Source organism: Mixophyes fleayi, chromosome 5 (assembly GCF_038048845.1).
Source record: "Mixophyes fleayi isolate aMixFle1 chromosome 5, aMixFle1.hap1, whole genome shotgun sequence".
NCBI lineage: Eukaryota > Metazoa > Chordata > Amphibia > Anura > Limnodynastidae > Mixophyes > Mixophyes fleayi.
Window position 1 is genome coordinate 98,093,342 of NC_134406.1, and position 13,404 is coordinate 98,106,745.

Below are 13,404 nucleotides of genomic sequence, written 5' to 3' on the forward strand. Positions count from 1 at the left end.
AAAGTTTATAGTAACAAAACAAGTGAACCTCAATTACACAATAATATTACTAGTGAACAAAATACCTAATAGTAAATATAAGAATGTTCTCTAAGACCATTCAACAATATAAGCTAAATAAGGAGCAAAGCAAGCAACATATAATAACACTCACATTGTTATTGCAATGTGCCTCTATTTCTATCACACTCTATCCATCTCAAGCATTGTTTTTATTGTGGTAATACACTATGTGGCGCCCTGTTCCTTCTACCCTTCTTTATATATATATATATATATATATATATATATATATATATATACATATATCATTATTTTACTGTATATAATATAGATCACTATCAGATATTACGTTACAGGATACATTTTGAAGATGTTATCACTGATAAGAACATGTATCTAATATATATTCACTTCAAGATTCCTGTAGCTATGTGAATATGGCCATTTAGACTCACGGCCAAACATCTGGATATGGTGATAGATTTAGTAAACCTTATAAAAATAAATGTAGAGGTGTTGCCCATAGCGACAAGCCAGATACTAGCTATCATTTATCTAGCACATCTAATAGATGTGTGACCAGATAGATAGATAGATAGATAGATAGATAGATAGATAGATAGATAGATAGATTTTAAGCTTGAAATTCATGTGATAACAGACTTATAAGGGCAAGTTGCATTAAAGCTGTAAAACTTGTCAAGGTTCATAATTGATTGGTAAATATTTGTTAAAAAACACCCTGTTCCTAAATGGTTCCCCTCATGGTAATTATTCATGGTAAATAAATATTTAATTCCCGTTGTACACTAAATAACAGTCTATGTAAACTAATTATTTTCTGTTTTGGAAAAGAAGTAACAAATCAGCTTTATACCTCCTTACCTTGGTTTTACAATTGTATTCTCAATATAAGAAACAAGAGTCTACCATGAATTGGATACAACCTTGCCAGTGTATAAATGCTGGCTATATATACCCAGGCAGAGACAGGATATCTAGGAGAAAGTACAAGGGAATCCTAATCTTTTACTGCAAAAGTTCTAAAAGGTTCCTTTGTGCGCATTACAGACCCCATTTTCATTGACATCTGCTATACTATTTTAATGCTAGTTTAAGCAGTTTGTATCCACAGTACAGGTCATGCCGTAAAACTCACTGGACTGATCCTTAACTCTTCAGCAGAGATGATAAAGACAAAAATCTTTCCTTCGAATTCTGTGCATGTAAATTAATTTAAATGCTGAAATACAGTACAGAAACAAATATCACATGGACTTTAGTACTGGGTGTGAAAGGATATTTATTTAAATCTTAAAGCACTTTTAAATAAATAAGTTGATCCAATGTATACTAATTTAATGCAAAAAATATATTCAAAAGGTATCTCCTTAACAAATATGAAAAAACTGTGAGATTCTTTAGAAAACGTTTTGTTGTTTGAAAAGCTGGGTACACACTACAGAATTTTCCACCAACTTTTTATGCCGATCGATTTTTCATAAGATCGATGATCCGATCGCTCGGTCCATGGACTGCATACACACTAGCCTTGTTTAAGACAATAAAGGGAAGAGCGGACGTCCATTTAGCGACTTTTTACAGCCATGTTGTCGTGAGCAATAATTTTAATTTTGTACACACTGAAGCATCATTTGCGGGGCGTGTAACAATATACCAAAGACATTAGCATAAAGGGGCAGAGCTTTGACTATAGTTAACACCCAAAGCCGCATAAAAAGAGAAGGCAACACTGTCTCTTCATTCATTTATATAAAATAGAAGTTTATACCCATACATAAAATGTAGAAAACCATTTAAGTGGTAAAGTGGGCATCATCACTGATTGGTCCACAGCAAAAACGAACGCCCATGTCTGAGTGTATAAAATGACAGAGGAACCTGTCTGGCGCTGAGGAGCGTGAGAAGATGGCGAGTGAGAAAGTGTCAGTGGGTGTTAAGGTTGAGGAGAAGGTGTCAGTGGGGGTTGCGAGTGAGGAGAAGGTGTCAGTGGGGGTTGCGGGTGAGGAGAAGGTGTCTGTGGGGGTTGCAGCTATGGAGACAGAGTCAGAGATGGTGCTGGAAGGGCAAAAAAATGTTGAAAAAGTTAAGGTGGGGGATGGAGATACTCAAGAAGAGCAAAGAGCAAATCCAATGAGCCCAAGAGAGGTGGAGATGATGGTCAAAGTACTGGACCAGGACGATTACGACATTAAAAAAGGTCAGCAGCACGTGTAGTGTACCTGCTTGAAGGACTTTATTTCATTCTAGTTTCACACGAAGCAATGTAAACGCGTCATTTGTAACATAGATTTTTTTGTTTGTCAGAACGAAGAATTAATGCTGAGAAGGCCTGTTTAGATACCACTGATACCACTAATATAACACCTGTTATCAAACAAGAAAAAAATTGAAAAAGAAGAAGATATGAAAGAAGTTAGACACAAAGGTATTTCAGTGAACATGTATAGACAACTAAATGCTTTGGGCACATACTTGTATCGTTATAATAACCAAAATGGCACCTGTTTTCCAGAATATATGGAGGTTAAGCCCGCTATTATTGCGATTGCGCCACAGGGACCAAAGCATAAACTGATCTCGAGCAGTGTGCAAGGTGAGAAAATTAGAGTATTTCTGGCGTTGGATATATAAAGATATAGAAGTTTAATGGTAAACATTTCTTATTTGCTTGTTTCGTAGGTAAAGCAATCAAAGGGAATAGAAACCCAAGCGACATCAAGACCTGTTCTGCCACAAACCCGTAGCACCTTTAAAGTGTAATACTATTTTTTCTCACCTGTCATATTGTCAAAATGTTTGTACTTTTTTCCTGCAATAAAACATTCATGGTATTTTACAAATATTAGTTAATAAAGGTTGATATGACTTTATAACTTTAATAGTTTATAAAGGTTAAATGTGAATAGATTGTCAACATAGATGCAAAGGGTAATAACACACATGCTTTATACACGTGTAATGGTCTGCAGCCAGACAGGTGCAATACACATCTATACAAAACACAAGCCTGTGATGTGCGGATACCGCACCATGTGGGACTGGTACAGACATTACAAATTTACATACACACGCCCCCCAGATCGAGGAAGTATTGGAGGATTGCCGTGGATCGGTCAGAAGTTTATACACACTACACAACGAAAACAAGATTGGAACAAAAATATTTAATGGTATGACCAACCAAATGAGGCGACAATCGTCTATTTGGGCAGACTTTTGACCATCGTGTCACTAGACACACTGACCCGACTTTTGAACCAGTGGTCGTATGTCGGCTGGTTTAGCCGATTATTGGACAAAAACCCTGTAGTGTGTACCTAGCTAAAGTGGTTGTTACATCTGTGGCTAAGGTAGTATGAGATTGCTCCAATGCTGCCGACAGCTAACCACCTTCAACCTTCTCAATGAAACTGCATGTGACCTTCCTTTCCTTCTCCAAAGTGGCCTGATGAGAATACATAACAAACAATCTTTGCTCCGCCACAGTGGGAAAAAAAAACATTTAAACAAGTAATAGAAAATAAAACAGAAAAAATAAATATATCCTAGCTAATACTAATCCTATTTCATCCCTGCTTTTAAAAGTACATGGCAAGTCTTTGTATGTTGCAAGACTATGATATGATATAGTTCAGAGCATTATAATTTAATTGTTTGTCTGTTTTTTTAACAGCAACAAACAGCTGCATAGCAACAGATTGCACTAGCAACGACTAATGGTCCTGATTTTAGCTAGGGAGTGTCAAGACTGGGTCAACTGCACTGGAGCCTATTTGCCCTGTGGGCCTAACATATTATTTTAAAGGCTCAGGGATGCTTGGTTCTTTTTTTTCTTTGGACCCTGCACAGCCTGTTTAGCAGTTAGAGGAGGCGTTCTCAATGTACAGTAGTACTGACACTGCACGGTGCTTCCATTAAGCATTCGAAACTAGAAAATCTCCAATAACTGCCTAAAAGTCCGTGTCGGTGCTCTTGGCATTCTTGTGTGTCTAGCGGCTCCTACACGGCTTTCATGTTGAGCCAAGCAATCTTGACGTATGCAGGGCCGGTGCTAGGGTCCATGGCGCCCTAGGCATTTTTACAAAATCGTCTTTCCTTACCTTGTCTCACCACCGCCGCCTCTCTGCTCCGTCTCCTCCCCTCCACTCACAGAGTGGAGGGGAGGAGACGGAGCAGAGAGGCGGCGGTGGTGAGCAATAGCCTTTTCCCCCCTCCCCGTGCATCTGAATGCTGTGCGGCGGCCGTGACAGGTATGGTCAGCGGTTGCCGCACAGTTTTAAAGTAATTTACCATTCTGTGGCGCCCTCCAGGCGCCCTCCAGAGCCCGGCGCCCTAGGCAAGTGCCTAACCTTGCCTAATGGGAGCGCCGGGCCTGGACGTATGCCACTGGCTACAAATGTCACCTATAGAATGAAAAAAAGCTTAACTGATAAAATAGTTAAGATATTTAGAGTAGTATACAGAGAAGAGCAAAATTTGCAAAACTGTTCTGTGAAATATTTGTTTCATTCTGTATTTGGCTTCAAAAGTTTCCACATTTGCTGACAAAAGTGTTTCCAATCCTAACCCTACTATGCCACACAGTTGAATGAATTGACCATCATCATCCTAGCTCTAGTCATTTAAATTCTGAAAAATGTGAATTTCCCATTGAGACTAGGATGTTCATAAAACACAACCACCAGAATTATCGACACAATCTCTACTAGTATGTACTGTTTTTAGATCACAAAGTGTAAAAGCAACTAAACATCCAATAAAGGCTGAATTTCACTTCCTGGTGTGTAATACTCATTTAAGGGGAATTCTTATTTTACAAAACATTAAGTTGGATATAGACAGAGACTTTGCATTCCCATGTGTTATTAAAACATTAAGATAATAACACATACAATTATTGCATGTTTTATAACCTTTTCCATGTGTGTTTGAAATTATCAAAATTAGCTTTTTACTATCAAAACTGGAAAATAATAGTTTGTTTCTATAGCTATGTGTTTTACATATGCAGCAACTGATTATGCTTAGTGCCAATGCGATATTGTATTTATCTTAAAGGAAATTTACAGATTTGACTGAGGAATGTAAAATACATTGTTCTGTGCTGCCATTCTACTGTAGCTCTGTTAAAAGGGAAAGCATAACCTTCCCACCCCACTACAGACAAGCAAAGCTCATCTCACATGTTTAGGATAGTGACCTGATGGGATCTCATACAGCTCAAAAACCTCATCTTTGAGGCATTTGTGTTACTCTGACATTAGCTGTCACTCAAACTCTAGTTTTTAGTTAGAAAAGCACCTCATAACATAGCAGGCTGCTGCAGAAGAGTGAACGCGAGCATGGTGGACATACACTATACAGACAAAAGTATAAGGCCACACCTGTTAATTATTAAATTGAGGTGTTTCAATCAGACTCTTTGCCAGAGGTGCATAAAATCAAGCACCTAGCTATGCTGTCTCCATTTGCAAACACTTATGATACAAAATGGGTCAGAAAATCGACAAGGATTATATTCAGGGGCACACACGTTGACTGCTTTTGAGTCCCCCTCCCAAATTAGGGATACATTCTATTATCTACTCATCTTGGAGCGCTAGCCCCTTTTGTGCTCTTCTTCCTTACTAAATGGGAGGAGGACATAGGTGCTCTGCTGGATGAAGAGGACTGGGTAGATATACATCAAGCTGCCATCAAAGTTGAATTAATGACTATGCTCAATAATTGACTTAGAATTTCTCAGGTGGCACCTTGTCCCATCAAGGATAACATATTAGTAGATGTGGTTTGAAGAAGCCAAAGCATTGCACTTATGGTGGACCTAAGTGAAAAATCTTAACCTTTGCCTGCAGTTAACCAGTCATTCAATAACTATGGCCTGTAAGTCCCTTAGTTTAAAGGTAAAAAGTGGATTGGAGTGTTAAACAAGAAGAACACCAGCACCTTGTTGGAACTACAACTACCTACTAAGTTTTTGAGCATGTGCAGAGAGTGGTTAGATTATGCCAGTCAATAGCACCTAAATATGAATGTCCTGTCCCTTTGATCCTGGTGTGCTTGACTGGAGCCTTTTCTCTCCCCTTCCCCACTTCTCCTCTCCCTGCTATGGTGTCATACCATACTCTCCTCCTTAATATTCCATATACACCCTTGCATCTTTTCTTCTCTTCACCCCTTATGATGTTTTTCCTGATATGCTAATTATTCATGTAGTTTTCAGACACGCTAGCAGACAGATTAGCATTATTTTTGTTTATAAAATAGAGTTTCCCCTTACTAACCAATTTGACTGATGCTGTAATATAGCTAAGCAATTTGTGTGTTTCTTTCTTTTAGTTTACCATTTTTCTGCCTTTTTATCTCTTGTTTTAAATGTCATAATAAAACATTTGCTGAAAGTAAAGAGAACTTATGTTGTAAAGCAGTGTGAGTGTTTTGCTGCAGTTACCTAGAGAAATGTAGTTTATAGTTACAATTTCAGTGTTATATTCTGAGGCAATTCAGTGCACATTTTTTAAAGTGATTGTTGATGAATTTTTATTTGATCAGTCAATCACAATGTCAGAATTTGATTTAAGATCATTCACAAGGGAATAACATATTTCCACTCTTATACAAATATACATCAACCCCAGGTCACAAGGTATGATCTTCATCAGTGTTAAGAGGTTCTGGAGTTACCATGACAACTGAGGGAGCAGAAAAGGGAACTGTAACCATTCTGTAATCCTATATTTGCTATACTACCATATTATTATATAATTGTTCCTTGTGACTTTGAAATGATCACATTACATGAAAAATTTGGCTCATTAATTTTACATGCTGTTTAATTCATTTAACAGTAAATAATGTTCGCCTGGAACAGTAATGCACTATGCAGACCAAATCTCACAGGGATCCTCACTATGTATTTGACACATGTTAATAAGAAAATTCTCAGCATTCACCCGGTGTTTATCTACAACCAGGATATTACAGTCCCAAATCAGTTTTGTCAAAACAAATTTAAGCCCTTAACACATCTTCTAGGATTCTGTGGACCTGCTTGTCTGTTAACTAGCAAGCTGATCCAGGAAATATACCAGATGTTCCTAAAGTTATTTGTTCCTGTGTCCAATACACTCTCCAAGAAAAATTAGAACGCTCCAGACATTCATAGTAAGTGCCCCATTTGCTTCATTAAAATGCCAATTTCTCAGCAATGCATCAAAACCCGATCCCGTCTAAGTTTAATCTTTCTGAAAGTGGCAGTTTTTACAAAAATATATTCCTATCACTTGAAACTAATGTATTAAAATAAAACTAACAATTTAGCAAAAGTTGACATTTTATACATTGTGCAATTCCAGTAGCGGAGTATCGGTTAGATATTTAGATTTAAAACTAACAGGATTTTAGCAAATCCCTCTATGTCCAGAGACTGCTTAAACTGTTTTCAAATGAGCACTATAGACACATCTATAGATTTAAATGTTCAGTTACAACTTAAATATCTGTGGTTGGTTTTTGTCGGATATCAGGTGGATTCTCTGTGGAGGGGTGTGTGGGTGTGTGTCTTTGGAGGGGGGTTAATATATCCTATAAAAGTGGGATAGCAGGATTATTCCTATAGATTTTGACAATGTCCAATAATGGGAACTGTGCAAAAATAAAGGAGTGCACATTTGTAACTAGTGTAGGATAATGTGGAAGCAAATCGGTTACTATTTTAATACTCCTCCTACTATAAATTATACGGCTATTAGAAGTTAACCACAGATTTCAAAACCATGTGAAAGAACAAGGCTGCAGAGAGAGTTCTTTTATACAGACCACAGAAGTCCAAGGTGACTTCTAAAAAGTAATATTATTTAAAGTAGGAAGACCATATTGTTTATAATATATAAGTTAAATAAACACACACAGAAAACATATTCTTGTTGCCAAAGACTAACACAGAGACTAACAATTTCAGTGACAAGACCTCTCCATCTATTTTTAGTTTTACCATCTTTAGTGAAAGTTTTGTGTGGAACCAATTGCAATCTATTCTCAGTGCTCCTGTTATGACTGCAGCATTACTTGGGCCCAATGATAGGAAGATGCAATAAAGTGACTAACTTGACTTAAACAAATAGGATACATGCTTAAAGTTGGGTGCAGCTGTGGACAGAAATGGAGCACAAAAAAAGACTTCACCTAATCCTACATTAAAGAAAGATAAGTTTTAGGGCTAAAATATAAAAGTGATTTTCAGTCCATTTTGCAGCAGCTTGTTTCCTATGGGAGGATCCACACAAGTGATTTATAATCCCTTTGTAGTGCAACCATCAAGGGGATTAACTAATAATACTTATTTATGCATATTTATGATGCAAATTGGGGCAGTAAATGGTGATTTGACCCTTGTAATGAGATTTCAGTTAATAATTGGGAAAGTTGTACAGTGTTTTGTAAGTCTGTAATTTCATGAGAATTAGGGGGAGATTCAATTAGAAAAAAGTATTCGTGATGTGTCTCCAGCAGGGCCGGATTTCCCGCTAGGCAACCTAGGCAACTGCCTAGGGCCTAGCGGTCCCCAGAGGGCCCAGTCAGGACTGGCGGTGAGCGGGGTAGGCAAGGCGGAGAAGTGCTCCCCTCCGCCTGCCATACTTCTCTGTCCGCCGACATAGTAAAAGAGACTGCGGCCGGAAACAGACTTTAAAAAAAAAAAAAAAAAAACAGTCACGTGATCGCATGATAGGTCCCGGCAGTCTCTCCTCTTCATTCAGGGGAAACAGAGAGGAGGAGAGACTGCTGGGACCTGTCATGCGATCACGTGACTGTTTTTTTGTTTTTTTTAAAGTCTGTTTCCGGCCACTGTGTGAGGACTAACCGAGGAGCTGCGTGGTGGAGAAAAAAGAAGACAGGAAGACAAGAAGACCAGAAGACAGAAAAGTGGAATACAAAAGAGAAAAAGACAGGTAAGTAAAACGGAGGCACATAGTGTGAGGTGATAATGAAGGGGCACAGAGGTTACACAGTGAAGGGGCACAGAGGTGACACAGTGAGAGGGACACAGAGGTGACACAGTGAGAGGGACACAGAGGTGACACAGTGAGAGGGACACAGAGGTGACACAGTGAGAGGGACACAGAGGTGACACAGTGAGAGGGACACAGAGGTGACACAGTGAGAGGGCACAGAGGTGACACAGTGAGAGGGCACAGAGGTGACACAGTGAGAGGACACAGAGGTGACACAGTGAGAGGGCACAGAGGTGACACAATGAGAGGGCACAGAGGTGACACAGTGAGGGGGAACAGAGGTGACAGTGAGAGGGCACAAAGGTGATATTTTGAAGGGACAAAAGTGGCAATAAATGGGCACAGTGTGATGATTGAGGGACAAAAGTGACAAGGGCACATCCTTGGATTTATGCGTATTATTTTTGCAAACAACTTAATTTAATATTAATATTTAATATTTCTGTTCTGACTTAAATACTTATTAGGTTGTTTTGACCCAACTACTTAAAAAAACAGGACTGCTCGGTAATTATTTAGGGGTGCCTTTTTCTGCAGCAGGGTGGCCTTGCTCTTTTCACATGTTAGGTACGCCCCCAAAGAGGCAAGCCACACCCCCACCTCCTTTGGCGGCGTGCCGCCACTGTGCGGCGGCACATGCTATCACATCTTCTTAACTATAGGGGTATATGGTAGGCATGCGGCGGCACATGCTTTCACTTCTACGTAACTATAGGGGTATATGGTAGGCTGCAAAAATATAGTGCTATGGATTGTTTCAGGGAGGGGGCCCAAAAACAGTATCCTGCCTAGGGCCTTATGAGGTCTAAATCCGGCTCTGGTCTCCAGAACATTTTTTTTAGTTAAATAAAAGAACAATTATACATTGCTTACTTGAAATACAAGCCTTGTGCTGACACACTTGAGTCAAGAACTCTCAGACTTGTTGTTTCCTGATATATACGCAAATACTGACTAGTGCACATGTGCTTATCCAGACTTGCGCACAATATTGCATCATGATACGCACAAGCCAGCAGTTCAGGAGATTAACTTACCTTCTCGGAAGGTCTCCCAATATTCTGGGAGAGTAGGCAATACACAGACACACAAGAGAGCTGCAGCTATTTTCTTTTAGTGCACCTCTTTCTGGTAAATATGTCAATGTAAATAAAGGGAATATTCTGTATACAGAATAGCTCTACAGCTGTAGTTCACTCTTATTCTGTGTGCAGGGCAATCTCACTAGCCAGTTATCCTGAGGAAACACTGGGGAGAAGACTAAGCAATGACTACATATGTGTGCTGGAAAGCGTTTTCTTGTATTATAGATCTATTTCCTGCTAGATAAATACATTACTTAATCTCATTGATATATTGTAAGAGTATCTCTGTCTGTTATCTAAAGAAAACACTAGAGGAAAATAATATCTAGTAAGTATATAAAAACACGTGTCTTGATTTTTGAGAGTGGTGGCCATTTTTTTGTAGTGCCAGTGGAGATTTGGGAGGTGAGTTTTCTTTCCTGGAGTCTGGGAGGTCTCCCAATATTCAGGGAGAGAAGGCAACTGTGTTTTATATACATATAACATAGGTATATGCACCTTATTTTGCTAGAATTAATATGGACAGTATGGTTATATTTACATTAGCATATCTGGGTATCTCATACCTGTTTTGGTAGTCACTTTTAGAAGGTAACCATCAAGATCGATATGAAATTGAGGTGTTTCGTATGGCAGTGATATCCGTGTTCCATTCCACTTTACTGTGAGATGCTGTTGAAGGCTAATACTGCTTCCTCCCATTACAAGGTCCACTGTTTTTGTCCATGAAAAAGAGTGTGTTCGCCGAGCATCATTTTTAACTAGCACTTGAAAAGATGAGGTAGAAGATGAACAGTCTTTTGTCAAAACATATTGACAAGTTCCTTGAAAGTTAAATGTTCGTCCATCGAAGGTATTGTAGTGGGGATCTCCAAATACAGTACATACTCCAGGTTCTACATCAAAATACAAATATTAGTTAAAATTAAATAAATTAACCTGTTGCCTTTTCAGTCTAAGAAAATAAATAAATATATATATATATATATATATATATATATATATACTTGGACTCCAGTAACAACAGGTACCCTCCTGGCAGAGGTGGGTCATAATGACATAATGACACAATTCACAACTCATGCTATCAGACCCCGAACCCTGTTGCAAGATTAATCTTGGCATTAAGTAGCAGGGAGTGGGGCTAAGGTGACGCGATCGCATCGCCACACCCCGTCCCTCACTTGCCACCTGGTAATAAAAGCATGGCAAGCATGATAAATATATCAATTACAAATTATTTAATTTATTGAATGATCTGAATTTAAAAAACAATTTCTGCTGTTTTAAATACAATAATTTATTTTGATTTCCTCACCAAGCATGTAATGGGAAATGTCACTCACCGGACCGTGAGTGCCTCTGCGCTGGTGCGTGGTTCTCTAGCCTTCCTGCCGGCGCCTGTCCTGAGCCGTGCCCGTCTGCCATCTTGATGGACTGCGCATGCGCAACACCCAAGAACTCGTATGTCCTTTGCTTTTAATCTAATTGGTGGATCAGGCGCCTCTCCCTATTTAAGGCACCTGTGCTCATTACATCGTTGCCTGATCTTGAGTCTCATTCCCTGTGAGTCTCTGAAGGTGTCTCCTGTGTCCTGCTTGTGTCTTCAGTTTCCTGCTGATTACCTGCTCTACTCATCGGTGGTTCCCATACCCGCTACTGACTCCTGTGACCTGCTCGTGTCTTCAGCTTCCTGCTGATTATCTGCTCTACTCATCAGCGGTTCTCATACCCGCTACTGACTCTTGTATCCTGCTCGTGTCCTCAGCTGTCTGTTGGATTACCTGCTCTGCTCACCTACGGTTCCCATACCCGCTTCAGCCGTTCAGCGCTCCGGCTGTGCCTGCATATGCTCGTGGACAAACTTCTCTACTCATCAGCGGTATGCTTACTTGCTATTGACTTTCAACTGTTACCTTGCATATCCGCTTAGGACAAGCTTCCCTACTCAGCAGCGGTATCCATACCCGCTATAGACTATTAGCTGTAACGCTGCATATCTGTTTGGAGCAAGTTCCTCTGTGCTCTCATTGCATTCATACAATTATTGACTCTATTCATTCCTCCACTTATCCTCACCTGGCCAAGTCCTCACCTCCTCGCAGTGGTACAACTTGCTATCCGCAGACCACTGACGCCTCCTCTACCTACCTGCACCTGGACAAGTCTTCTCATCACAGCAGTGGTACAACTTGCTGAACGCAGACCACTGACTTCCCGCTACCTACCTGCACCTGGACAAGTCTTCCCTTCACAGCAGTGGTACAATTTGCTGAATGCAGACCACTGACTCTCCCATTACCTTCCTTCACCTGCTCACGTCCACCCGGCTCTCCGTGGTTGAAACCTGCCTTCCACTATAGCTGCAAGTCGCTGACTTATCTACCAGTATAGCTGCAAGTCGCTGACACATCTACCAGTATAGCTGCAAGTCACTGACTATCAATTCCATTGGCATCCTCTCTCCATCTGCTGTTATATATGTTCCACTATTCACCCTGCTGCCAGAGGACCGCTGTGCAAACTCCGCCCCTCTGGTAAGCATAGTCACCTGGTGAATCCTGGGCAGAACTCCTAGTGCCCGTGACAGGAAAATTGTGTTCCCCATTGCAGAATTTCTGAAGGGGCCCCCGAGAGTTTATAGATAAGGATACCCCTACATGTTATGCTGGTCCAGCCACTTGCCTCTGCTCCTCACCGTTCTGCCATTTACGCTTGGAGAAGACGGGAACATCACAGTTCCCTTGCCATCGGAGCAGAATTCGAATTTTGAAGCCACTGATTGCCAGCATGCAACACTGAATTTTTAGCTTTAAATTCCTTGCCATTTCAACTGATGAGAAGACGGCATAGGAGAGCAGGATCCTGTAGTAGAACAGGTAGCAGCTTCATAGGGCACAGTAGGCCCCTGCAGTTGCTAACTCGTAGTTACACCATACTTGCCTACTTTTTAAATCTGTACTCAGGGAGAGATTGGAGTACAGATCATGTGGCAGAGGTTAGCCCCGCCCCTACCAGAACATACAGAAATTCAAGATATTGAATAGCGGGTGCGGAGCTTAATGACGTGATTAAGCCCCCCCCCCCCCCACCCCCCCACCCCCATTATTCAATGCAGTGAATTTCTGCATTTTACAAGGTCCGGGAGGTTTGCCTACTCTTCTGGGAGTCTGGGAGATCTCCCCGACATTCATGAGCCTCCCGGGAATTCCGGAAGAGTAGGCAAGTATGAGTTACGCCCATGTTGCTCACATTTTTTTATACAACTAAACATTGCTATT

General features: G+C 40.3%; 1 protein-coding gene across 1 annotated transcript in view; it reads right to left on the reverse strand.

The window, feature by feature from the left end:
- BMPER (BMP binding endothelial regulator) overlaps positions 1-13,404 on the reverse strand; it is a 165,269-nt gene that overhangs the window by 44,294 nt on the left and 107,571 nt on the right. The window contains exon 12 of the mRNA XM_075211287.1: positions 10,690-11,019. Coding sequence (XP_075067388.1) covers positions 10,690-11,019 — 330 coding nt within the window. The remainder of the gene's footprint in view (positions 1-10,689; positions 11,020-13,404) is intronic.